This window comes from Mucor mucedo (assembly GCF_025094135.1).
Source record: "Mucor mucedo strain NRRL 3635 chromosome Unknown EV154scaffold_46, whole genome shotgun sequence".
In the NCBI taxonomy this organism is placed as follows: Eukaryota; Fungi; Mucoromycota; class Mucoromycetes; order Mucorales; family Mucoraceae; genus Mucor; species Mucor mucedo.
In genome coordinates, this window is record NW_026252330.1 from 60,681 (window position 1) to 85,773 (window position 25,093).

Here is a 25,093-nt window from a genome sequence, read left to right on the forward strand (position 1 = left end):
TGTGTGGTTTATATTTTAACATGCAATCAATGCAATAAAAAGGGGAGGGAGGAGGAGGACGAGGGGACCTTTTTTTTTTTTTTTTTTTTGGGGGAGTCAACATGAAATAGTTTCTTTTTTATTATAATAATTACCCAAAATTCCTTTTTATTTCCTCTCTTCTTCTTTTATATATATATATATAAAATAGCATGTGGTTATCTCGAAAATTAAGCACTTTACTGAATCAAAAATCATCTTTACATTCGACTCATCACTTGTTAAATTCATTTCACAAGAAAAAAGAGCACCATGTAAAAAAAAAGAAGATATATACATTTATAAAAAGATAAAATCGAAATAACACACAAATACACATATACACACACTCTCCCCTTTCATCCCACATTAGATATCCTTTGTACTAGCAGTAACATCCGGTGTACAAAGTACAGGCAAATCAACATTCATCAACTCCCTTGGGCTTCAAGAAGTAGACCGACTTCGTATGTATTTTACCTATTCAAATCATCCTCATTCTTGTGGAAATTAACCTTTCTTGGCTTATCTAGGGAAATTATATCGATTGAGAAACAATGAACAATTTATTATTCAGATATTAGAATACAATGGAATCCCACCCGTATGTGTCCTTTTTGTTATTTATAAATCAATATCTGCCCTAGATACTAAAAGTATAATATAATTTAGTCTATGGAAACATTTGACGGTGCATTGATATGCTACGATATTACAAATAGAGATTCAATGGACAACCTACCCGACATGATTAGTAAAGCAAAAAAAAAAAAAAAAAAAAAAAAAAACTCCCTTAAAAAAATAAATATATTTTCCTCATATATATACAATAAATAACATTCAATCCCATGTAGATACCTTTCTATCACACCATGTTCCTTGTCTTTTGATTGGTCTCAAGTCAGATTTGACAGTGCTGAGAACTGTGGATCCTCATCTAGGTCAGTTGATTGCCAACCTATTTGGTTTACAAACAGTCGAGTCCGATAGTTTTACAGTCCACGGCATCCAACTCTTTCACAGATACTTTCATCAATTCATCTATTCCGACCGAAAAATACTACTTTTGAATCAACAACAGGGTATTGACCTCCACCGGTATTTTCTCTCTTTACTCCAGTCCTCCCCCCCCTTTTTTTTTTCACCCCATTTTAATGACCCTTTTATTTTAGCAAGTCATCTTTTTCACAGAGTGATACCACGGTGAGTCGAAGTAGTAGCACAAGTGGAGAATCCATCTCTTATATCATTGACACTTTACTCAATGACCACCAAGGCAAGTTTTTCTTATATATTATCACTCAGACAGACAGGCAGACCGAACTCATCCCCCCCTTTTTTTTTTTTTTTTTTTTTTTTTTTTTACATTTTAGATGAAGATGCAGTCATTATATTCCAAACCGTGTTTCGTAAATTCATGAAACCTTTAGACCTTGTGAATTTACTAATTGAAAGGTAAAAAAAAAACAATTTTCAGTATTATTTTCCTTTACCTCCCCTTTCTTATATGCATAGCATAAATGATAGATTCGAATCCGACCTGACACAAGAAAGTGATACAATGTTACCCACTGTACGACAACAAAGGTAAAAAAAAAAAAAATACAACAACAATTAAAGAGAAAGTCCTCCCCCCCCTTTTTCATCACCATGACACAGAGTAAAAAAATTAACATGAAAAGTAGAATACGCTGGTTTTTTTGCTTGTGGTTATCACAGTATTGGGGCGACTTTCAAAGTTCGGCTACACGTCGGATGATGATGCAATTTCTAGAAAGACTCCGGTCTTATGATAGACTGACTTCAGTCATTGATGTGTTATTACCATTGGCTATCCGTGAACCCGCTCTCCGTGACAAAGATAGTGGATGGGGTATGTGTGATGATGATCATCATGATATGGAGCATCACAAAAAGTCTCGAAAGAAAGACAGTGGTTACAATGAATGGATTCCCCCTCATCCCAAGGGAGGCACCATCGAACGCACTCGTTCTTTACGTAGAGCAGTCTCCACCAGTCACCCTAAATTACCCTGTTTTAAATCTCTGGTGGCTTCTTTAGCCATCACAGATCGTCGACGCAACTCAGTTCCTTGTCGATTGGATAATTTACCTACAGCAGTCTTTGGTGGTGGACTTGTCTCGATTGTACAACAGCAAGAGCAGCAAAAATCCCTCCCGGTGGATCCTTACCAAGTGTTGAGCTCATTGTCTCCTCTGACACTGGCTCAGCAACTGACCTGGATTGAGGCAGATATCTTTCGCCGGATCCAACCCCGTGATTTCTTGCGTCATCTATGGTCCTGTAATAGCAGCCATCATCCTCATGAAAAGAATCCAGTGCTGGCCTCCATTGAACACTTTAACTTTGTGTCGGGTTGGATTGCTTCCTTGGTGGTGAATCAGACATTATTGGATAGGCGAGTGACTGTATTTGAATTCTGTTTACAGCTAGCGGTAGATCTACGTGGCCTGAATAACTTTAATACGTTGATGGCCGTATTGGCAGGGATTAATAGTGCGGCTGTCTTGAGATTGAAATTAACCCGAGATAAATGCATCACCAGGAACAAGAAATTGTTTCATGTGTTTTTAGAGCTGGAATCACTCATGAGCTCAGAAAGGTAAAAAAAAAGGATATGACATACTTAGTTTCTAAATAAGGGCCCTACTTTTCTTAACAATTTCTTTTTTTTTTTCCATTATTAGATCCTTTTCAAATTATCGCTCGACATTAAAACAAACCCAAGTGCCTGGTATACCTTATTTGTACAGTATGGCAGAGCTTAAAAAGAGAGAGAGAGAGAGAAAGGGCTCAGGCAAAAAAGTGGAAACTCATTGTTAGAGAGACTAACTTAAAAATAGAGGCATTCATCAACAAGATTTGGTTTCACTAGGAGAGGCAAACAAAGATCACAAGATAGATGGTAAAGTCCACTGGAAGAAATTTCGTTTGATGGGAGATTCCATTCTTCAAATGATGCGCTTTCAATACCCGACTTATGCCTTTGAGCCTAACCCATTTCTACTTTATTTTATTGGACATCAGTCGATACCTACAGAAGATGTAAAATTATATTTCGTATTTTAGATTACACAAAATACCAACTTTTCTTTTTTCTTTTATAGGAACGCTATGAAGTCTCTAAACAAATAGAACCTAGGATAGGAAAGCCCTCATTGTCAACCAGCAGTAGTACCACTTCTTCCCGTTGGTTATCCTCTCTAAAATGAATTTAAATAAAATTAAAAAAGAATCAACCCGCCCCGTTGAGGACAAAGAAGCAAAAAAAAAAGATGTGTACGACATCAATATTAAACCTAAAAAAAAAAAAAAAATTTATTGCCTTTATAATTTTATTTCTTCTCACCCCCCCCTTGTTTTCTTTTTCTCTCTCTCTCTTTCTCTCTCTTATTTCACCCCCTCTCTCTATTTTATATCATACTACTAATATAATGTCTACTACGAAATGCTTACTTTACCCTATTACGTATATACCTTTACTGGATAAGGAAGATGGGATGATAGGAGAAAATAAGGTTCTATTACCGCCCACACCCATCACCAGCGACGATGAAGAAGAAGGACAGAATACGGTCAAGAGCATCAAGCTAGCTCGACGAGGTACGGTTTCACTTGTCGATTTGATTCCAGTAGCTTCAGCAGCCCTCAGAGCCAAACATCGATTATCGTCATCCCAAACAAATAACCCACCTTCCACACAGGATTCACCTTTAGCCAGAGCCTTAACCAAGGTAAAGATTGGCGTACAAACACATCGTTTAAAAGAACGATACTTGACAAACGAATGGATTCGATTAGCTCTAGCTGCACCATTGGATGAATCTACCATCAATACAGATAATATGGGTCGCATTAGTGTGAGTCGGACAAGGGAAATTGTGAAATGGTACGAGTACAAGTTTAAAAGATCGTCCCTTTCCTTACAAACACTAGAGGAAAATGTAGATGCACTAAGAAGACAAAAGTTACTCTGGTCCACACTGAACCTACCTTCTCCTCCTGCAACTCGTCTGACCTTTTAAAAAGAAGGCATCCAACATTTTTATACCCCTCACACACACACACACACACACACACTCTCTCTCTCTCTCTCTCTCTCTCTCTCTCTCTCTCTCTCTTTTGCTGTTGTTATCAAATAATATATTATTATTAAAAAAAAAAAAAAAAAAATAATGAGATGACTTTTTTTTTTTTTTTTATGCTTTGTCTCACTCCATGATTCATTAATATTGGTACTTTGTCGAGTAATCTTTTAGTGACACCACTAAACCTCTGCCTTTTCTGGCTCCACGATATACAGTCTACGTTTGAAAATGAGAGAGTTAACCTTTCTTTTTCTTTTTTTTTTTATATATAAATATATATACTTCAACCAAATCAATCATCTCTTGCTTATCATCCAAAGCCCAGTTAATCTTGTTGTTATTACCCGTACCCAAATCAACCATGATATGTTTATTACGAAAGAAGAACATGGTTGTGCATGGATCGTATAATTCGTACATCTATTCCATTCTTTTTCAGTCATCCATTCCTTTTCTCTCTCTCTCTCTCTATCTTTTTTACCTTGTTGAAATCAGGAACCTCTGTAATATCAACCTAACAACAACAACAATTATAAGTGCGTTCTCCATATATTAGATGCACAGATAAAAGCAACGACTTACAAGATAGATACACGCAAAATTCTTTACTTTCTCTGCAATACTATACAAGACTTCATCCATTTGCATACACGTGGGATCCCAATCATGTCCAAACCGAATAATTACAACTCGGTCTTCTTCTGACAAAATGGCTTGATCCACTTGCCATCCGTTGGTTAAATGCGGTAAAAAGTACTATGGTAGTTATCCTCTATTATTAACACTCTATATATTGTCCACTTAATTCACGAGTTGAATACTTACAGACTATAGTAAAAGAGAGGTGAGTCAGGGTCATATGCATAAGGTCTAATGTAAAAAAAAAAACTCACCATGCTTTGTTATATTAGTGTTATAGAAAACAGTTTTTATTTATTTTTTATTTTGTGTGAGAGAGAGGGTATTTTTTTTTTTTTTTTTTTTAAAAAAAAAAAAGTCGTGACTGTGAATCACGATGGACAGAGTCTACGTATTTCCTGCAAATCTAACCTATCAAGGGCAACCGTACGCTTGATACCTTCAATATAAGAGGAGGTAGGTGCCGAGATAGAGGAAGAAGTGGAGGTCTCAATATGTCTATACCTCAGTTGATCTAATACAATGGTAGGCACATCCTGTAAGGGCCAACTCACCATTTCCAAATGCGTCAGTGATTGACACTGTTGAAAGATATGCATGACATGATGATTATAATAGCCAGAGTAATTGCAGCGAAGTATCAACTGTTGTAAACTTTGTGTATGATGAGCGATAGACCGTAAGGTATCATTACCCTCGCATCGAACGGACAATCGCTCTAATTGTGAACCATAGGTCTGAATGAGTTTACAGATCGAATCTTCCTGTACTTGCTGTAACGAGACCTCAAGGTCGTTGATCCTCGGACAGGATTCGGTCAGTGCAATTAAAGCTGTATCGTTGGTGAGTTTCTGCCGATTATGATTTGCACCCAAATGAACACGGGTTAGGTTCGGAGTCATCATCCACAGTTGCCGAATAGCGGCCGTCGAGAAATCCGTCCAGACAAGGTTTAAGGTAGTGATACCTTCTAAAACCACCAGTTCCTCCTCCTCCTCCTCACTTTCCTTCAAGTCGCAATAGCTAAAGTCTAATAGGGTCAGGTTGGGTAAACGATGAAGGACGTTGACTATCCTTTGGACGGACAGGTTTAAGAAGTCACGAAAATAGAGTTGCTTTATATTGGGTAATTGATTGAAAAGTAAGATGATCAAGTCATGACTGTTTCCTCCTTGACGACAACTGAGTGTGAGGATATGTGTGTGTTGTTGAACAGTTTCCTTTAAAAAACGGTTTCGAATAAGGCCTTGTGCTAACTGCTTTATTTGCGTACGATGGCCTAGTTCGAGATGACGATACAAGGTCGGTAGAAATAGACCGTATCCCTGTGTACATGTTAAACATAATCGAGATATACTTTGTCGTGGTAAATGATTCGTTATCATCTGTAGTAATTCATGAGGTAAATTTATTAAATTCATATTAGGTTTATATATAAAAGAAGGAAAAAAAAAGGTTCTTTTAAAAAATCTTTTTTTGTAACATTTTCATCCGAAAGTCACACTTTTTTTATTAAAGCTAAAAGCAGAAACCTTGTTTTTATGCCTCTCTCTCTCTTTTTTTTTTACACTTTTTTCTTACTGCTTCCCCTCCCCATCTATTTTAATGAACACTAAACATGCTTTTTTTTTCCTTATAACTTGGGAGCCGATACAAGTATGACCCAACACCCGCTCTCTTCCTCCCTCTCTCTCTTTGGGCGGAATTTGGAAATCGTATTTAAGCATCATGCAAAATCTTTTTCCCTCCCAATGGGAAAGCTTTTTTTTTTTCGGCAAAGAATTAAGCTTTTTCATCCCCCGTTCCAAACACAATGAAAATATATTTCCACGTAAAAGCTAAACTCTTAAAAAAAAAAAAAAATCACATGGTATCAGTTATCAAAGCAGGTAATGTTGGAGCAAAAACAATAATTATACATTGGTGCCGTCATTCGCTCGTTGTACAAAAAATATACATTATAGGAGCCTATCGTATTTTTTTAAATGACTAAACGATTAGGTCACTCGTGCAACTACAACTACAAAGAACGCGTTTAAATCGTTTTCTCTCTCTCCGTGTGTGTGGTAAAACATCATTGGATTCTCAATAAAAGATGTAAAATATATATTTAATTAGAGACAAACGCATTTGTGTGTGTGTGTGTGTGTGTGTGTGTGTGAAGGAGTGGGTGAGCGAAAAAAAAAAAAAAAAGGTGGGTGTTTAACGTATTTACGCCTTTGGTCTGGGTTTTCCTTTACCAGCATTATAACCATATTTTGCTCTCTTTTCGGCAGGTTTCAGGATCTATGTATATTTTATAAAAAAAGATGAGTTGCCCTTTTTTTTTATACCCCAGCACACATAAAAGAAAAAACTTACCTGGAAAGAACACATTAAAGACTCATCAACACTCATCATAGCACCCGCATTATCGAATTCTCCACAGTAATTGGGTGCAGAAAACAAGGTAACCAACTGTCTTTTAGCGAAAAATTCATACCCATCTTCAACCACTTGATGAGCACGACATATGAGTTCCAAGTCATGCTTTTGTAAGAATCGTGAAACAATGTCCGCACCAAATGTAAAGGAGACACCACGGTCATTCTCACTCCAGCCTGTAATGTCCTTGTCAGGATCAGACCATAACAAATCACATAATAAACCTAAATTGCCTTTCTCCTTCAACAAAAAAAAACTTCACAATAAAATAAAATAAAAATTATCCTCCCTTACCTGTGTCGGGTACATCGGTGGGACGCATGACTCTACGAATTTGTTCCATGGTTTGTAAATCAGGTGAAAGACCACCATGCATACACATGATCTTTTCGTCAATGATGGCAGCAATGGGCAAACAGTTGAAGCAATCCGTAAAAATCTTCCAAAGCTTTATATTGTATCGTCTCTTACCTACAAAAAGTGTGTGTGTGAGAGTCAATGTAAAGAAAAAAAAAAAAGAAAGGATAGTACGTACATTCATCGTAGAAGCCATATATACGGTTGATACTAGCACATTCATGATTGCCACGTAGGATGAAAAAGTTTTCAGGGTATTTGATTTTATAAGCCAACAATAAACAGATGGTCTCGAGTGATTGCTTTCCTCGATCAACATAATCGCCCATAAACAGATAATTCGCTTCGGGAGGGAATCCACCGTATTCAAACAATCGCAAGAGATCGTAGTATTGACCATGAATATCACCACACACTTTAATGGGTGCTTCCAGATCCAAAAGTATAGGTTGGTTCATGAATATCTCGCGTGCTTTTTGACATAAAAATCGAATCTCGTTTTCTCCCAATTGAACTTGTTTACCCGGGCGACTTCCTCTCACTACACACAATATAAGATGGATTAATACTTTCTATTCGTCCTTCTTCTTTTTTTTCAGATAATTTTACCCTCCAGGAGTCGCGATATAATTGAGTCCACATCGGCTTCTACTGTATCTGCCATGATTATCTAATGATAACGCGTTAGTTGAATGTAAAAGAGAATAAAAAAGGGGAAAGGGGAGTCATGAAGTTGGGTTGGAAAACGGGCTAATAATAACAATAATAATGTGGAATTATCCTACAATAGGCTTTCTTTTTTTTTTGTATATCTATCATTCAATCAATCTCTCAATAACAACAACAACAAAAAAGGTCCTCACATATGGTAAAAAGGTTTCAGGGTCTAGGAAGAAACTTTTTTTTTCATCATCATTATTGTTGTTATTAACCATTTCCCCACTCCCACACATTACACTTTAAAAGATGTTAAAAAAAAAAAAAAAAGGTGCTTTTTCTTTCTTTCTTTCTTTTTGAAAAAAAAATCAACTAAAAAAAAAAGAGAGAGAGAATACGTACTTATGAAGATTTATAAAGAGATGAAAAAGAAAAAAAAAAAGGTATTTTTTAGGTGTGTTGTAAAAAAAAAAGAAAGAGGGTTATTAAACCCACAAGTTAAAGCTCCGCCTTATATATATCTTTTTTGGTAAAAAAAAAAAAAAAAAATTCTCACCCTTTTTTTTTTTTTTAGCAAAAGAGCTGTTTGCTCTCTCTCTCTCTCTCTCTCTCTCTCTCGCTCTCTCTCTGTAGCAACTATAGAAAGGTTATCAGCAGAGTGTAACAATAGATTGTAGTCGGTGGGAACATATAAAGTTAGGTGCCATGTGGTGTAAGAGTCACAATGATCTACTTTTGACTGGTGATACACACAACGGATAATCCAGTATCTTACTTGATATCTTTTGCATTATAAATCATTACCAACTCTTGTATAAGAATGGAGAGAGATAGAGAGAGAGAGAGAAATTACCATGGAAACTCGTTGTCTCTTTACTACATGATTAAAACAGGGTAAGATCAACCCCCAGATCAATCCTTGGTTACTCCCACACCCTGTTATATTGGGAGAACGTCCAGTAAAAGGCTCTCTGTACCCTCTTATCCACCAGAACAAATAAAAAACTATCATCCGCTCTATTCAATCCTTATTAGTCATTCTAATCGTGTTTCGCTGTGATGTAAATATGTCAAGAGGTCTGTGTCCCCCCCCCCCCTGTGTCCTTCATTTTGTTTTTTAAATGACCGTAATCCGCTATACATACAGTGAGAACGGTAAATTTCATCACTTATCTTTGAGAAAATTAAACGTCCGTAACCAAAAAAAAAAAAAAAAATGAATGGCACTAAGCCAAACACGATTGTCTCTTTATGTCTAGAATTTTTGTCACAATAAGTTAAATCAAATTGACCTAAACATGATATTTATTTTTTGACTTATAGAAACGACCTCTGCTTATTGTTGATTTAAATATCCTTTGTTGTGACTTTCTGATCCTTTTGTCTTATTTGATTACTGGCTATCAGTATAAGAAATGGTTGGTTGATCTTATTCACTTTACTGTGTGGACAAACACGCCATATCATACACTATGTATTATATTTGACCCTTTTTGAAAAACACAATCAATCGAAATACAGACCTGAAGATTATTCCAATTTTTTTTTTTTTACTTAAATCCTTACTTGGTAATGTTCTACTAAACATCAAAATACTACTCAATTGGCTGAAATATTCCAAGGCTCATTGCTGCATTGTAACTAATTGTGTTGCATCAGGGATTAACAAAGAATTTTGGTAAATGAAAGACAAGTAATAAATATAGCTGTTCATATAGTAATTTAAGCGCGATAAACATTGGCTTACTACAAAACAAAAAATCAGTCTATTTTGACCGCGTGTATCGCACAGACAATTGTTCTTCGTCATATTCGTCAAGAAGCAACAGGTTGTAACCTGAACCTTTTTACCCGGCTTTTGGATGCCCGGTTTCAGTAATGTACTCAAGGAAGTACGACTTTTGACTCCACTTGATAAGATTTTTTTTGGAGCGAATATTCTTCGTGCTCTTCCTTCATCGTTTCTATGACCCCTTTTACTGAATTCTCTAGAAAACACTATCTATATATGTTGTAAAACTTTAACCAATTATTAATGATTACCAAGATACAATGAACAATTTACTTTGTAGGACCAGCAAAGGTTTCCTAGTGCCAGGATGTCTTTGCTTTCAGTCATATCCCTAAGCACCTTACACTTAAACACTTTCTTGGAAAATTTTTACGTACGCCTGGCATGAAGAAACGGGATGTGTAATTTTAAAGCCGTTGCTTTAGTGGAGCAATAATACTTCTTGTATACAGCATTGACAATGCTCAAGGCACCATAGTGGATTGTAATATGGTCACTACCATACTTTTAATTATCGTCCAATAGTTTTTTTTTTTTTTCCCAATGTTTCTAGTTTAGATAATTCATTTTCGTCGGGCTGAAATGCAAGCATCTGCTTCGTACTCTTTCGTTTGTGCATTTCAGAAAACATTCTCCAGGTGAAAATTTCAATGTAATATCCAGCATACTATCCACCACAAATTCCATTATAAGCCATTTATGAAACTATTGTTAAAGCTTGCTGTGTTTATTTTTTTTTCAAACGTGTTTTTTTTATACCACTTACAGATATTCTGGTCAAGACCAGCAGGCCAGTATGATTAAACCTATTTACAGTCCAATCCCAGCTATTCACAGCCTGTGAGTTCCAAAAAAAAAAAAAAAAAAAAAAAAAACTCAAGAGCCCTGCTTAGGAGGTCGCCTTCCTATAGCAAAGACTAGCTGCAGCTGCAATACCGCAATAATATCTTTTTTTCGGTTTAACGTCTTTTGAAAGAAACAGACGTGTCATTAATAACTCACCTTTTTACTTTATCAATTACTTTCATTCGATAGAAGTATGTTAAGGGGAAAAGAAAAGGGCGGAAGAATATAGTGTGTGAACCAGCTTTATTTATAGGCTGATAAACAAGCTTATGTCAGAATGATTTAATTGCTTGATTCATCTTTCATAATGTCTGGGCCTTTACCTAAAATAGAAACATATGCAGAAAACAACCCCAAACAAATCGAAACATGGTAGTTGTATATCTGCGTTCCAGTAGTAGCTTGTAATGAAAGTGAAGCAGATTTTATGGAAAACAAAAATCGATCATCCTATGAAGTTTAGACGATATAAAATGTCAATTTGCTGATTAAGGCATGTAATGCTATAACTGCTGAAATTCTATACAACTTCTCCCCTCATTTAAACGACAAATCATTCAATATTATATAAAAAAAAAAAAAAACACCTTCCAGTCGTTTTTAAGTCAAAAATTACATATCATGTTTAAATTAATTTGATTTAACTTATTGTGACATTTTTTTTATTTCAAAAGGACAAAATTTCTAGACATAAAGAGACAATCATGTTTGGCTTAATGCCATTCATTTTTTTTGGAAAGTGACATTTTTTGGGTTACGGACATTTATACAGACAGTTCATCCCTGTGTCACACAAAGCGTGACTGGTGAGGAATATCTATTAAATAAACATTCATTTGTCAGAATACACACACACACACATATCCATCCCACCCTCCTCATCTACATTTTTTTTTTCTTCTTCTTCTTAAAATGTCTGTACCTACACCTGTCATTCCCATTCTTGACAACGGTCAAGGTGTCATTGACCCCGATGTCTACTTTGAAATTAATGAACCACCTGCCGACTTGGCTCAATTCGAAGATAAATTAAACGCGTTTGTTGATTTCCATAAAGAAGCCGGTAGCAAAGTTGTCTTCATCACCGTAAACCTTACTTTCTCTCTCGTTTTAAAAATTGAACCATGTTAGACTCACTCTTTCCTTTTTAGAGCGGTGGAACCACCGTGCCTCTGGAGAACCAAACGGTGCGCTTTATTGACAACTTTAGTTTAGGCACCCGTGGTGCTACCTCGGCCGAATATTTCTTAGAAGCGGGTTATGCCGTGGTTTTCATGCATCGTCAAAATAGTATCCTACCTTATCACCGTCATTATACCCATTCCAATCTTGGTTTCCTGGATTATTTTGAAGCCAAGGAAGACGGCACAGTTCAAGGTAATGTACACACGACACACATTTAAAGGAGGAGGAGGAGGAGGGGAACACTTTTCTTAAAAATAAGAAGAGATGCGCTAACTACCAACCCTCTTTATAAAGCCGCTCCTCAATATGCTACCAAAATGCATCAAGTGCTTACCAAATACCACGAAGCGAAAAACACAAACCGTATCTTGATGCTTGATTTTGTGACTTTACCTGAATACCTCTTTAAACTTCAATCGGGCACCAAGATCTTTGCGCGTTTAGAGACCAAGGCCATGTATTATTTAGCGGCAGCTGTCAGTGATTTCTTTATTCCTAGCACCAAGATGGCCGAACACAAGATCCAATCGCGCGACGGTGGGTTGACTCTGACGCTAGACCAGGTGCCTAAATTCTTGAAGCCATTGGTGAGTAATTGGGCTGCCAAGGGTCTGATTGTGTCCTTTAAATTGGAGACGGATACGAAATTATTAGTACCTAAAGCAAGATACGCTTTGACACGTTACGGACATCAGGTTGTGATTGGTAATATGCTCAAGACCCGTAAACAAACCGTGACATTGATCACACAACATAGTGAAAAGGTGCTATCTTTAACAAAGGAACAGATGGCACAAGAAATTGAAATTGAAAGTTTAATTATTTATGAACTTGTACAAATTCATCAGAAATGGATTGATTCTGGCAGTACTGATTCAACATAAAGGAAACAATAAATTAAAGCTTATATATTTTTTTATTTGGGGGGTGGGGAAATGTACAATTCTGGGATATATAAAGGAAAAAAATAAAGGTATTCTTTTTTTTTTTCTTTATACAAGTCTCTTTTTTTTTTATAAAAGTGTAGTTGTTGGGAGGGAATGAAAGAAACAAACAAAAACAAAAAAAAGATACCAAGTTATCGTCTAGATGTAAAACCAAAATTTGGTTCCTCATTCTTTTCACGACGTGGAGATTTAAGTCGAAGTTCTGCCATTAATGGGATATGACTACAAATGATAAAAAAAAAAAAAAAAGTTAGGGATACATACTCATCCTAGTGAGTGAAATAGGAGAGGAGAGATAACTTACTCTGAAGGAAAGTGAGGGTTAGGGAAGCCTACGACCTTATCGAGGTATTCTTGACTGATGCCACCTAGTAACGACATGACATCCATTGTGTTATTGGTATACCAGATATAATCCAAAGTACCCTTATATCCAGGTGTATAATTTGTCATATCTAATTCTCCCACTGGACTATACGTACTCTTGAGCGCCAATCGATGAGATAATCCTTCCGTCGTATAATTACCATACATGTAGTTACCAAAATCAGGATGATCCTGTCGAACCACGCTCTTGGAAAGGAACTCATACACACCTGAATCAGGTGTTGAATTAAAATCACCACAAATCACCGTAGGTAATTGCATTGTCGACGAATACGTGGGTCCCTGAGGTGAACCCGATGGAGGTTTCAAATGTTTAGCTGCAAACTTATCAAGCTCATCCATCAACATGCCTGTCTGGACCAACTTGACATCCGCATCTTGTGGATGCCAATGAATATGTGAATTTACCACCAATAGACGAGCCAACGTCTCCTTGTTCTCTAATACAATCATCACTGCCACATTATCCTTTGTCATCACTCGGTTATAAATATCGTCACTTGCTTTAAAATCAGGTCTCTGAAGTGCTTTTTGATTGTATTCCAATAAATGATGTTCAATAAGATCATATTTCGATGCCTTGTAAAAGATCGCACAACCATCCACTGCCCTACGTTCCTTATCCACCATCGTCTTGGCGCGTGATTTAGGGAAAAATACACCGTCATAATCTCCACGTTCCTTGAAAGCATCGCCCAATGCTTCTTCGTATTGCTTCATGGCCACTTCCTGTAAACACACTATATCCGCATTGTAATTCAGCACTTCGGATATAATGAGTTCTTTACGATAATCCCAATTCAATGCCCACGAAGGTGTATAGCCGTAAACCTGACTGGTTGCATATTTATCACACAAAATATTATAAGACAGCACCGTAAACTTGTCTTTTTTTTTTTGGTAAGAAAAAGAGCTGTAAATACATGTGCATAATAATAACTAAAAAAAAAATAAAAGTGTGCTTTTTTTTACCACTGTCGTCTGAAGAAGTATCGTTTTCAATGGTGATCCATTCTCTATGAGGTGGAGGCATACCGACGGGTGCATTTTCTCTCAAGGAAACAATAACGGCTTGTGTACCTTCCTTCATCAAAATGTTCTTGATATCGGCCTGCATCGGGTTTCCTTCCAAACCTAGCATCTCGAGTTGATAAAGCATACCTAATTCACTGGGTAAATTGGACAAATTGTTATCGAACAACAAAAGATCACGTAGATTGCTCAATAGGCCCAATTCGGAAGGTAAACTGGATAATTTGTTCCCAGAACAATCCAATGTTTTGAGATGGACCAATTTGGATATGTCGCTGGAGAGATGAGTCAGATTGTTATGGTTCATGTAAAGCACAGTTAAAAAAGTGTAAGAGCACAAGGTAGGGGAAATTTGCTTTAATCCCATACCACCAATGTCAAGTGTTGTCCACGTCTGGCTCTGTCCTTCCTGTCCACTATCATCGTCCACGGTCGATAGATTAACGGCATCGATGCGGTTGAATATTTTGTTGCTAGTAGGGTTGTTGGGATCGGTGATGGTAACGGTGGAGGACACGGGTGTGGAGCGTGCCATGGCAGCAGCGGTACGAGCATGATGATGAGGGGATGAGGACTGACGTGAATTCTGTGCATAGGTTAACTGACGAGTGACGTGAATAGAGTTACCCGTGTTACCGGTATCTGGCAACATGATGGAGGTGGAGCTAGACAGACGAGGACTGGTACTGTTCATGTTGTTATTGTTTGTGGTGACGCCAGTGCCATTACCAGTGGCTGTTTTTGAAAGTGGATAACGATTAAAGTTACCCGAATACAGTGGCATATGGAAATTGGCACTAGATGGTGAAGATGCTGCCGTAGTATTATTGTTTTGACTTTGGGCTTGTAAACTATTACCAAAGAACGGTGGTTGTAAAGAAGGATGACCCTGAAGTGGTGGGTACCCATTAAGTACCGAATCTTTTTCTTTGTCAAAAGACATGGTTTGGTTTTGCTTAAATTTTTTTATAATTTTTTTTTTTAAACTTTTAGCCATAGACAACTTCTCTCCTTTTTTTTTGAACACGTCGACACTTTTCTTTTTTTTTTCTCCTCCCACCCCCACCCACCAAAACTGCAGACGAATCAAAATTTCACTTTCAGACTTTACCTTACCTTTTTTGGGACCGCATCCCCCAAGTCGATTTTTTTTTTTTTTTTGGACCTATGAACACTGCGTATTTCACTTTAATTTTTGATCTGCTCTAGGAGCACCAAGGCAAATAAGGTTCATAATCAATAGCTTTGAAAAAACTGGTACAAAATCGATCTTAGGGTTCCAAACATGATCGTAAACTCTTCTGCCTCTTTTAAACGTTATTGGGATAGTTTGGACTTGATAAGTCTAAGTTGAGTCAGACACCTGTATGAGTACACTTGTTATCTTGATAAGAATAAAATTGGATCTTACAAATGTTGTGTACATGTATTGTCAAGAATAGGCTACCATCTATAGCACGTATATTTATAAATACGAACATGATTTCTCAAAGTTCGTATTCAAAGAACTTACATGTTGCATAAGGCCAAATGTTGAAGTTCTCTTCCGACAGTGGAAAATCACAAAATATATAGGAATAAAAAAAAAAGATGGCAAGGGCGATAGTTTCATTAATTTAAAAATGGGAGTACAATTAAAGTTTCAATTATTATAAAAAGATCTTTTGGACTTACATCATCCGCGAATTTTCTTTCTTTTTTTTTGAATTCTGCTTTTCTTTTAATATCTCCATGGAGATTTTTTTTTTTTACTGTATCATTGTAATTTCAACTGCAAATGACGTTTTTTTTTTTTTTTGCTGCAAACTTAAAACAGATCCAATGGAAAGTGGACCTATCCAGATTTAGCAAACACGAAGAACAAGTATAAATAAGTGGGACTTGTCGTTAATTTTTTTTCCCCACTTCATTAAACAACTCTATAAAAATGGATCCCTCAAGAACTGATGCTAAAAAAGACAAATTCGTTGGCTCCGTCAAGGAAAATGTAGGTTCTGCTTTCGGTAACGAATCTCTCGAGGCCAAAGGAAAGACTCAAAATACTGCAGGTTCTGTTCAAGAAACCGCTGCCAACGTTCAAGGCTATGTCCAAGGTGCTGCTGATCAAGTTGCTGGAGCTGTCAAGGGTGCTTATAACTCTTTGACCGGTAATACTGGTTCTGAGATCGGCAACAAGGCTCAAAGAGCCAAGGGTGAGGCTCAAAAGGATTTCAACTCCAATGTTTAAAAAACATCAATGTTTGTAAATAACTAAAATAAAAATTGTACATAAAAATATATATTATTTTTTCCTTTTTTTTCTTATTGTTTATTTTTTTATTTTTATTATCGTTTCATATTAATTGGCTTGTAATTCACCCAAAACGGTCAAGATATATTTCGACACTTTGGGTCTCTGAATAGCCAAGAGTGTCAATTCGCTTTCATAAGGTAAATAAAATGTATGATGTTGTTTGTATCTTGCCAAATTTCTTAGTAATAAAGCCGAGGTCAATGGAATACCAGACACTTCCGTATCATCCGTGGGGATTTTTGCAATCGTGAATACCTTGCTCTTGCTATTATTTTGTTTCTTTATTTTGCCCGCAAAATGAGTACGCATATGTTGAATACCCTTTCCTTCGAAATCTCGTGTACACTTCATCCATTCACATCGTGGTTTGCCTTCAACATGATCCTTGATAATATGCTTATGAAGCTCAATCGTGCTATCAAAACTTTCGTTACATCCATTCCAATGACAGATAGGTCCTGTTCTGGGTCAGTATCTATGTTTACCTCTCCTTTTCTCCCTTTTTTTTTTTCTTTTCTTTTGTCATCGACTTACCATCTCTTCTTCTAGTGGGTGAATAACGTACATTCTGAAGTACTGTGTCTAAAGGTGACGTGCTATTGGTCACGGATTCTTCCACACTGGGTGGTTGAGGGAACGCAATTTTCAATACCGTGTAAAATTCCTTCATACCCAATGGCTTTTCGGATCCAAATAGTTTTTGATAATCTGAGAAAATATCTTTTAAAACGATAATATCTTCATCCCCACCACTCAGCAATTGATCCTTTAACCTATGATTTATAAAAATTAGGATCTGTTGAAATAGTCCCCACTTTATAATGTTTATCTTTACCATCCGAGACATCGATAAGGTTCGTCTAAATGTGAATAATTCGTCAAGTCTGGAATAGAAGGTTGTTCACCACCTGTTTCAATGCGTGTCATTTGAGCTGCTGGTATACCATGCAATGTCCCGATAGCTGAACTGGAAGGAGGTGCCAAGGACGATTTATATGACAAGAATCCCGTCAATAATCCAATCAGATTACCAGGATAATATTTCACCAACTCGGTTGAAAAATTTCCTCTCAAACTCGAATACTGATACAGATATTCCAGTGTAGCCGCTTCCAATTCCTCGTCATCCACAATCAAGAGTTGAGCCATTCTACCAATCACATCCAAGTCCGCAAATCCCAACACCCGTTCATTTGTTTCTGTCACGGCCACACGGGTCAAAGCACGAATTGCACCCAAAATAAATGCTCGGTCGTTGGAAAATAATAGTTGGGTCATGGTTGTAAAGTATTCATCGTCACGGTTCATTAAGGATACTTGAGGTGCGATATTTTCCAAGATATCAAGACAATGTCGACTTAATTCTCCATACTGTGAACTGGGTGGTAACGCAATCCCCTTCATCAATAGAAATCGAAGTCGATCGTGAAGAGCTAAACGACGGATGTTCATCTCCAAAAAGGAAAAGTTCCGAAGAATATGAAATACTTGAAGCACACGCTCATACGCTTCTTGCTTGGGTTTGCTACAAAATAAATCTGTCGTAGTGTTGACTTCGATTTGTAACTGGAAGAAATCCACGGTAAAATCCAAGAGTAAATCAATCAAGGTCGGAATGAAGTCGAGACAGAAGTTTTCGGATGCATATGAGAATTTGATTAATGTGTTGAATGCCCAGTCGACTTCATTGGGTAGACTGGATTGTAATGATAAGAGGATACGGGTACGGAATTCTTGATCCATAAATATGGCAGGAGGGTAAAACCCGGGTTGTTGTTGTTGTAAGGAAGGCAATGGTTGGTAATGTTGTTGAGAGGTTCTATTTGGTTGCGTAAATGCTGTTCCTGTTTGTCTATTTAGTTCTCTGGAATGGTGTGTGGGGGCAGGTGAAGAAGCTTTTTGGTAATTAGCTAATAAATCGGGTGGTGGATTCCATGGTCTCTTCCAATAATGTTCCTCCTCCCAACCCAACTATACACAAGGTGATGAGTTATTATTTTTAAAAAGCCAAGTCTATGCAAAAATTATACCAGGTATTTTGTATAAAAGGACTTTATAGAATAAGCACTGTTTGTACAAGTGACAGGAAAGTGAAAGGGATCGCCCACTTGTTTCCAACCACGGTTTAAGGTAACCTACTAGGGGGTTTGAGTCGATCCGTTCGTAACTGATAAATAAACTCATCCGTTACCTTTTCATATCCACCCGCTTCTATCACAGTCTTATAAATCTTTAACAAATCAAGTCGTTTCCCACCTAATACAGGTTCGGTCTGTAAAACAGTTCTATCAATAATAAAAAAAAAAAGGTTAAAATGATCCAAACACACATGCACGCAGTAGAGTCTTTCGATTTTAATTTTATACCCTTTTTGATCATGAAACTTTTTCAAGTCACTCATGAACTTCTCATATTCAGCTGTTCTCTCAATGGCTGGTACAGCAGACATGGTCGTGTATAAAAAAGAAGACGCGTACAATAAAGGATAACACCTTACTTGGAAGGCCGGTTGCTCTCTCTTTTTTTTTCTTTTTTGGAGTCACGAACTGCGCTCTTTAAATTTGCATTTCCTACCACTCATCCCAGCTTCTTGCTCGTTGGATGTGATACAGAAAAGTGTGTTATTCAGGCACAACATTGTAATTTTATAATATAGAAATTACAAAAACACGAGCATATTTGACTGCCTGTAGTGGAGTTTTTTGTTTGTTTGTCGGAATCATACACAAAAAAAAACACATATGGACCTATAATCAATAGACAACGAAGACTTTTATAATATGACTTGACCCATTAAATCAAATAATAATAAGATCTAACTATTCCAAAATGAAATTTAGCGTGACGAACATGCTTTACCCTTTTTTTTTTAAACGATGCCTCTCTTTAATTTTTTTATTGTGAGTACGATTAGCTCTGTAGAAACAAAGGTAGTGTAATCTAAAATGAGCCTTTTCAAAGTGTCTTTTCTATTTTCAATGAGGTATATAATTGCATCTTCCGAAACCAGAGATAGTGAACAGTAAGAAAGATCGACAATAGAAAGACGCTTGCATTGCACTAGTGCGTATAAAATATTATCATTGACGATGGATAGACAGGACAAGTCAATCGTTTCTAACAATGGACTTTGCTGGATTGCTTGTTCAACGCCTTTGGAGGAGAGACCAAAACATTCTTTCAGGCAAAGTGATTTTAAATTCTTCATTGGATAATTCTCCAATAATAACCCATGATCAGTTATAAGCAAATTACCACTCAGATCCAATACTTGCAATGAACCCCTGGTTGTGTCATCATACAATATATGCTGTACAATTATATCCGTCAACATGTTCGTTAGTCTTATTTTCAACCCGATCCATTTCTTTTTAATCAAATGCTGCTCTAAACGTTTAGGCTGCTGACTTGAGATGGCGATCCCTAATCTTCTTTGCTGATGGTGAAAGATATCAAACTGCTGACAATATCGATTTCGATCATATTCAAAGTATTGTAAATTTGGACAGGCGATGGCAAGTATATTAAATATAGGGATAATATTTACAAGGCATTTATTTAGCACGAGTCGAACAAGTGTTGGGCATCGTATCAAAATGTTTGTAAGGTGGCTGGCTGTAAACCCATGAATTCCAGATAATTCCAATGTTTCTAGGCAGATTAAGGTTGGTAATGATTTGATGGATTCAATAAAAGATGCGGGGAATGATTCTCCAAAATATTCTAAGCGATGTAATGCGGCATTATGCAATTGTACATCATGTAAAGAGGTGAAACAATCATGTACCACTAGCTTTTTTAATTGAACACATATCTTGGGTAGACTATCAATAATGTCATTAAGTCGAATGGATACGCCGCCCCATTGTAATGTGCAAAGTGTCGATCCGATGTACTCCAATACATTAAAAAATAATGCAGGTGTACAAATAATATCAGATAGGACTATTGCATATACGTTAGTTTTTATAAGTATACAAACCCCCCACTCCTTTTACTTGCTTAAGCTTTTTAACCGGTAGCACTCATGTTGTGTCAAAGCCATGAGTATGCCATCACCATCTAACTGCTGATGTCTTATAGACAATTTTGTAAGACCTGTTCTTTTAAGTCTACTTAGATAGGTATGAATTGTTTTGATTTCAAGTTGGGCTGCTCTTTTTGAGAAATATAGCTCATTCCAAAGATGGAAACTGGAAATTAAGAAATGTCTCCATTTTTTAGACACTCTTGTGCATCTTACTAGCGAATTCAAGTCCAAACATTTAAATACGTCACAAGCAATATCATACGGTATGACATTCAAAAAATCACATCGGATTATACGTTGTGCATGTTGCTGTACGCCTTCAAAGGTGATCCTTTTCAAGAGACAAATATCAGGATACGCGTCATCCGTAACAGGAACATGAAGCGATGCCTTCAATAACTCTTCCCGTGCCATTGTAAAATCTGACTGTTTCAAATAGATTTCACTGGCAATTAAATACCACTGAGATGTTGTAGGTTGTTGTTCCATTAACTCGTGACACTTGGCGATGGCCTGTCTCCAGTGATCCAGGCGAATAAGGCATTGCACTTGATACCAAGCACACATACTCACTTTAAACTGGTGTCCATGCTCCAATTCAAAAAATAATCGGTATGATTCAATGTAATTTCCTTTAGACCAAAGATATGTTGCTGTATTATAAACATCGGTTAAAGTCTCACATGGTTTTTGAGGTTTATAATGGTACTGAGCGATACTAATTACAAAAAAAAAAAAGTTTAGTTACACACACGTTTCCTTGTGAAATGTTACCTGTTTACAAAAAAAGATAGTAAAAATACGCTTGCCATAGCTAAAATATTATTCTATACTTGGAAAAAAAAAGAAGAAAAAAAAAAAGGAGAAGAGATGCAAGAAAGGAGATGGGATTTATATATGTGGTAGGGGTAGGGTGCGGGGAGGGGGGAGTGCAGTTTTTATAATCTTGGTATACACAGCTAGTTGAAAAATTTGATTTTCACGCAAGTTGTTTACTTCTTTTGGACAAAATGTAATAAAATGAATTTTCGGCGATACAATAATCAGAATCTATTAGGCTTATTGTTTATTTATTATTTATTTTTTGGTTTAAAAGTCTTTGGTCTTCCTTCGCCTTACCAAATTGGTTTTGAGGTCTTCATCACATTTCTTTCATTATTCACTGTCGTATTTGACGCCTAATTTCACAAATATAATTACTTCTTAACTTGTCACTGAATTATAATACCTATACCCTATATTGCGAATACATTCCTATTGGTGCGACACAGTACCAGCTCCCTCATATGTCAAACTGAGATCGGATTTTATAATCGTTCCTTAAGTGGTGGAGTAGCTGCCGAAGCTTCTAGTTCCTCATAAAATTGTTTAGTAATCCAATCAAGGATCCTGTCATTGAATGAATAAATAATAATGCACTAGAAGTGCTGGATATGAGTCGCCTAGTTCCTTGTATATAACAATAAGCTATATTTTATATGTAACTGACTTATAAATCCAATTATACCATTTCCCAGTTTGCGGGTAAACAGTTAATTCGAGCTGCCCAGGAATATAAAAAGGTCCTCTATTTTTATCATGACGAACTCTCCAACTTATAATAATAAGGATTAGAGAGAGTCATTTCTTTACTGGCTTTATTTTCCAATGTACTTTCTCTTTTTATCCTCAATTATCACATCATCATCATGAGCAAGGCATTTTCGACTATTCACTTGACAATAGGGGGAATACACTAATCCATTGTTAAATATCCAGACGTATAGATGGTCACCAGAAACGGCGAATTAGTATCTTTAACAAACACTTGTAACCAACATGACTGAAAGAATCATGATATTTATTGTATTTCCTCCAATAAATAACGTATAGAATGATCTTCAATATGGTTAAATTATAATATTCGAGTAAAACTCTCATATTATCAGTATAATCTTTTTACAGATTATATATTGGGAATTATATTATTATTGGTTGTTTTTGACTCTCATTAATCTGTTACCGAAGTACCAGCTAATGAGAATCTTTCACTTAATCATTCAGGACAATCAATATAAGAAAATATTGATAGACTTAAGATCATGTAATTGTAATTGCCATGTTTTAGAAGATAGAAACAAACTACTGCTTATCCCCTACCAGATTCAATTTCCCAGATGTTTGATATAAAAAGCGTCCTCCCTTTAGCGATGACTTTCTCTCGATAACTTTAATAAAAGATTAATAGAGACTCATTTCTTATTACTTCTTTTTTTATTCTGTTTTATCTATTTTCTATATTTCAACCGTCACAGTATTGAGAAACAGTATCAGCACGTTGAGCAAAAGGTAAAAAAAAAAAGGAACAAGTTTTAGACCAGTCTGTGCATCTACAGCAATAATCTTACGATATACTTGATTAGCAGTAACATGAAAATATTTTTCCTCTTTATCATGTATGGCTTTGACTTTAGTAAATTTTACCTCTGCCCGTGTTTTAGGAATTGATAGCATGGGCCAGTCGCTTCGAAGTTTAGCAAGTAATTGAGTCCAAGTAACATATAGATAATCGAAATTCATACGGGACAAAATATCAGAAACGGTATTTTTTTTTTCCGGGTTTATACAAAATGACAGGTGAGTACAATCCCAATTTATTGATCCATGTTGCTAAATCGATTCGGTGGATTTTCTTCAGAGAAAAGTGAAAATATTGTAAGGGTAAATGATCAGAGTAAACAATGTAACCTTTAGGGGATCCTTCGACTTGGAAACACCAGATACGTAACGCATGTAAGATGCCTAATAATTCTTTTTCTTGAGCAGGAAGCTTGGATTCGGAATCAGCAAAATTCTTTGATTTAAAACAAAGTGGATGCCAGGGTAGGTTGGGATCATCATCAGGTTGAAGTAAAATAGAGCCACAACCACAATCGGAAGCATCAACTTCCATATGGAAGAGTTTATCCATATGCACAACTTGTAAAACAGGACTGGAAGATAATAATTGCTTTAACCTATCAAAACTGATTTGACAATCGTTATTCCAAACTATCAGTCGTGATTTAATACTTGTACCTTGGGTTAGGTTTGTTAAGGAAGTAACAATAGAGGTACGTTACTTGATAAACCTTTTGTGGAATTGAGCAACACCAGTAAACTGACGTACTTCTTGCACATCTTTCATTCTTGGCCATTGTTGTACCACCTGTACCTTTTCGGGGTTTGGAGAGATGCTAAAATGGACTCCCTTTTACAAAACTTACATTTTTTAATAAGTTGGCTATGAGTTTTCTTTTATCCACACATCCAGAATCTAACGAACCTGAATCTTGTGTTCTTCTAAAGTCTTGCTATAAATCACAATGTCGTCGAGATAAACGATCGTAGTCTTGTCAATGTAAACACCAAGAATTCATCAACGTTTGGAAAACCGGGGGAGCATTACATAACCCAAAAGGTAAAACGAGCCATGAGAATTGTCCAGAACGAGTATTATAGCAGTTTTAGAAACATTTTCAGGAGCAATGCGAATTTGATGGTAACCACTACGCAAATCTAAAACTAGTAAAATAACGCGCGACACTCAACTTGTCTAAGCATTCCTCAATACGTGGTAAACTTGAACTGTTACGAACCGTGTATTTGTTTACTATTCTACAATTAACACACATGCGAAGCGAGCCAGGTTTTATTGGATCCAGGATCAGGCTTATTAAAAAAAAAAATACATCAACACCCCAAGGAGAAGAGCTAGGCTTGATTGATCCTAATTTCAGAAGTTCGGTTAACTGTTTTTGTAATTTTTCAAGTTGGAGTGGACTCATTTTGTAAGGAGGACGAGAGACGGGTTTAGCATCACTAGTATCTATCAAATGATAAATACCACAATCAGGTGGGAGGTCAGGTAGAGCGTCCTTGAGAACATCGGTATATGTTCTGACTAAATCATTCCAATAGGCGGTTTTATGGAGTGAAGATGCAGTATCTGGATGGACGGGCTTGATAACAAAAAGGAAGCTTTCATCGCCTTTTTTCATAAAACGATCTGCTTGTTTGTGGGTGATCAGATACTTCAAATTAGGAAGATAGGTAGGTGAGTAACGATTTATGTTTGTACATGGTGTTAATTTGACACGTCCATTATTTAAATGCCAGGTATCTGTGTTCCAATCAGGCAAAGGTCTAGTCTGGTTTAACTAAGAACGACCAAGGATCAAAACAAATTTAGTAGTAAATACAAAGGCCGTGATCTTGTCTTGAGCACCATTTAAATTCATAATCATTTCCACCTTTTGCTTGATTTGGGATACCATACCACCAGCCAACAGGGATGAGATTACGATTATTGAGGGATCTAATTACATGAGGGGAGACATAGTTTTCACTTGCGTCGG

At 36.5% G+C, this 25,093-nt stretch overlaps 11 protein-coding genes across 11 annotated transcripts; 5 read left to right on the top strand and 6 right to left on the bottom strand.

Annotated features, from left to right (window-relative positions):
- Positions 1-97: 97 nt before the first annotated feature.
- EV154DRAFT_230240 (uncharacterized protein) lies at positions 98-1,250 on the top strand. Its single transcript, XM_051594494.1, has 7 exons — positions 98-293; positions 392-485; positions 552-622; positions 691-772; positions 873-959; positions 1,042-1,116; positions 1,191-1,250. The coding sequence occupies exons 1-6, from the start codon at positions 192-194 to the stop codon at positions 1,086-1,088; spliced, it is 483 nt and encodes a 160-aa protein (XP_051457540.1). The 5' UTR covers positions 98-191; the 3' UTR covers positions 1,089-1,116; positions 1,191-1,250.
- Positions 1,251-1,497: 247 nt separating this feature from the next.
- On the top strand, positions 1,498-3,311 carry EV154DRAFT_230373 (ras guanine nucleotide exchange factor domain-containing protein). The gene is made up of 5 exons (XM_051594495.1): positions 1,498-1,605; positions 1,704-2,642; positions 2,728-2,787; positions 2,884-3,085; positions 3,148-3,311. Exons 1-5 carry the CDS (start codon positions 1,526-1,528, stop codon positions 3,250-3,252), a joined length of 1,386 nt encoding a protein of 461 aa, XP_051457541.1. The 5' UTR covers positions 1,498-1,525; the 3' UTR covers positions 3,253-3,311.
- Positions 3,312-4,166: 855 nt separating this feature from the next.
- On the bottom strand, positions 4,167-5,074 carry EV154DRAFT_509245 (thioredoxin-like protein 4A). Its single transcript, XM_051601602.1, has 5 exons — positions 5,022-5,074; positions 4,711-4,884; positions 4,610-4,642; positions 4,411-4,548; positions 4,167-4,344 (listed from the first exon to the last, which is right to left on the bottom strand). The coding sequence occupies exons 1-5, from the start codon at positions 5,022-5,024 to the stop codon at positions 4,267-4,269; spliced, it is 426 nt and encodes a 141-aa protein (XP_051457542.1). The 5' UTR covers positions 5,025-5,074; the 3' UTR covers positions 4,167-4,266.
- A 64-nt stretch (positions 5,075-5,138) lies between these two features.
- EV154DRAFT_420916 (uncharacterized protein) lies at positions 5,139-6,152 on the bottom strand (the record flags this gene model as incomplete). The annotated part of the gene is made up of 1 exon (XM_051595979.1): positions 5,139-6,152. One exon carries the CDS (start codon positions 6,150-6,152, stop codon positions 5,139-5,141), a length of 1,014 nt encoding a protein of 337 aa, XP_051457543.1.
- Positions 6,153-6,866: 714 nt separating this feature from the next.
- On the bottom strand, positions 6,867-8,677 carry EV154DRAFT_509250 (serine/threonine-protein phosphatase PP1). The gene is made up of 6 exons (XM_051601603.1): positions 8,608-8,677; positions 8,158-8,218; positions 7,727-8,089; positions 7,486-7,662; positions 7,129-7,415; positions 6,867-7,053 (listed from the first exon to the last, which is right to left on the bottom strand). The coding sequence occupies exons 2-6, from the start codon at positions 8,210-8,212 to the stop codon at positions 6,979-6,981; spliced, it is 957 nt and encodes a 318-aa protein (XP_051457544.1). The 5' UTR covers positions 8,213-8,218; positions 8,608-8,677; the 3' UTR covers positions 6,867-6,978.
- On the top strand, positions 8,042-8,647 carry EV154DRAFT_509254 (uncharacterized protein). The gene is made up of 2 exons (XM_051601604.1): positions 8,042-8,089; positions 8,158-8,647. Exon 2 carries the CDS (start codon positions 8,317-8,319, stop codon positions 8,509-8,511), a length of 195 nt encoding a protein of 64 aa, XP_051457545.1. The 5' UTR covers positions 8,042-8,089; positions 8,158-8,316; the 3' UTR covers positions 8,512-8,647.
- Positions 8,678-11,703: 3,026 nt separating the features above from the next.
- EV154DRAFT_443545 (DNA/pantothenate metabolism flavoprotein) lies at positions 11,704-12,976 on the top strand. Its single transcript, XM_051597025.1, has 3 exons — positions 11,704-11,929; positions 11,995-12,220; positions 12,323-12,976. Exons 1-3 carry the CDS (start codon positions 11,756-11,758, stop codon positions 12,910-12,912), a joined length of 990 nt encoding a protein of 329 aa, XP_051457546.1. The 5' UTR covers positions 11,704-11,755; the 3' UTR covers positions 12,913-12,976.
- Positions 12,977-13,106: 130 nt separating this feature from the next.
- EV154DRAFT_420885 (Endonuclease/exonuclease/phosphatase) lies at positions 13,107-15,178 on the bottom strand (the record flags this gene model as incomplete). Its single annotated transcript, XM_051595976.1, has 3 exons — positions 13,107-13,197; positions 13,280-14,249; positions 14,335-15,178. The coding sequence occupies 3 exons, from the start codon at positions 15,176-15,178 to the stop codon at positions 13,107-13,109; spliced, it is 1,905 nt and encodes a 634-aa protein (XP_051457547.1).
- A 1,026-nt stretch (positions 15,179-16,204) lies between these two features.
- On the top strand, positions 16,205-16,621 carry EV154DRAFT_543831 (uncharacterized protein; the record flags this gene model as incomplete). The annotated part of the gene is made up of 1 exon (XM_051604571.1): positions 16,205-16,621. Exon 1 carries the CDS (start codon positions 16,322-16,324, stop codon positions 16,619-16,621), a length of 300 nt encoding a protein of 99 aa, XP_051457548.1. The 5' UTR covers positions 16,205-16,321.
- Positions 16,622-16,686: 65 nt separating this feature from the next.
- On the bottom strand, positions 16,687-19,177 carry EV154DRAFT_443553 (uncharacterized protein). Its single transcript, XM_051597026.1, has 6 exons — positions 19,054-19,177; positions 18,879-18,972; positions 18,718-18,822; positions 17,523-18,658; positions 17,222-17,460; positions 16,687-17,145 (listed from the first exon to the last, which is right to left on the bottom strand). The coding sequence occupies exons 1-6, from the start codon at positions 19,134-19,136 to the stop codon at positions 16,733-16,735; spliced, it is 2,070 nt and encodes a 689-aa protein (XP_051457549.1). The 5' UTR covers positions 19,137-19,177; the 3' UTR covers positions 16,687-16,732.
- A 379-nt stretch (positions 19,178-19,556) lies between these two features.
- On the bottom strand, positions 19,557-21,540 carry EV154DRAFT_551795 (uncharacterized protein; the record flags this gene model as incomplete). Its single annotated transcript, XM_051605005.1, has 3 exons — positions 21,492-21,540; positions 20,690-21,435; positions 19,557-20,632 (listed from the first exon to the last, which is right to left on the bottom strand). The coding sequence occupies exons 1-3, from the start codon at positions 21,527-21,529 to the stop codon at positions 19,557-19,559; spliced, it is 1,860 nt and encodes a 619-aa protein (XP_051457550.1). The 5' UTR covers positions 21,530-21,540.
- Between the last annotated feature and the right edge of the window lie 3,553 nt (positions 21,541-25,093).

Coding starts and splice junctions, on each gene's coding strand:
- EV154DRAFT_509245 (XM_051601602.1), bottom strand. Junction 4,643..4,710: donor ATTTTGCGTGTATCTATCTT/GTAAGTCGTTGC, acceptor TGTTGTTGTTAG/GTTGATATTACAGAGGTTCC. Junction 4,549..4,609: donor AGGTTCCTGATTTCAACAAG/GTAAAAAAGATA, acceptor AGAATGGAATAG/ATGTACGAATTATACGATCC.
- EV154DRAFT_509250 (XM_051601603.1), bottom strand. CDS start 8,212: ATGGCAGATACAGTAGAAGCCGATGTGGACTCAATTATATCGCGACTC. Junction 8,090..8,157: donor TATATCGCGACTCCTGGAGG/GTAAAATTATCT, acceptor TATTGTGTGTAG/TGAGAGGAAGTCGCCCGGGT. Junction 7,416..7,485: donor CACCGATGTACCCGACACAG/GTAAGGGAGGAT, acceptor AAGGCAATTTAG/GTTTATTATGTGATTTGTTA.
- EV154DRAFT_230240 (XM_051594494.1), top strand. CDS start 192: ATGTGGTTATCTCGAAAATTAAGCACTTTACTGAATCAAAAATCATCT. Junction 294..391: donor ACAAGAAAAAAGAGCACCAT/GTAAAAAAAAAG, acceptor ATCCCACATTAG/ATATCCTTTGTACTAGCAGT. Junction 960..1,041: donor AACTGTGGATCCTCATCTAG/GTCAGTTGATTG, acceptor ACTCTTTCACAG/ATACTTTCATCAATTCATCT.
- EV154DRAFT_443553 (XM_051597026.1), bottom strand. CDS start 19,136: ATGTCTGCTGTACCAGCCATTGAGAGAACAGCTGAATATGAGAAGTTC. Junction 18,973..19,053: donor AAGTTTCATGATCAAAAAGG/GTATAAAATTAA, acceptor TATTATTGATAG/AACTGTTTTACAGACCGAAC. Junction 17,461..17,522: donor CCTTATCGATGTCTCGGATG/GTAAAGATAAAC, acceptor TATAAATCATAG/GTTAAAGGATCAATTGCTGA.
- EV154DRAFT_509254 (XM_051601604.1), top strand. CDS start 8,317: ATGTGGAATTATCCTACAATAGGCTTTCTTTTTTTTTTGTATATCTAT.
- EV154DRAFT_230373 (XM_051594495.1), top strand. CDS start 1,526: ATGCATAGCATAAATGATAGATTCGAATCCGACCTGACACAAGAAAGT. Junction 1,606..1,703: donor CCCACTGTACGACAACAAAG/GTAAAAAAAAAA, acceptor CATGAAAAGTAG/AATACGCTGGTTTTTTTGCT. Junction 2,643..2,727: donor TCACTCATGAGCTCAGAAAG/GTAAAAAAAAAG, acceptor TTCCATTATTAG/ATCCTTTTCAAATTATCGCT.
- EV154DRAFT_443545 (XM_051597025.1), top strand. CDS start 11,756: ATGTCTGTACCTACACCTGTCATTCCCATTCTTGACAACGGTCAAGGT. Junction 11,930..11,994: donor GCAAAGTTGTCTTCATCACC/GTAAACCTTACT, acceptor TTTCCTTTTTAG/AGCGGTGGAACCACCGTGCC. Junction 12,221..12,322: donor GGAAGACGGCACAGTTCAAG/GTAATGTACACA, acceptor CTCTTTATAAAG/CCGCTCCTCAATATGCTACC.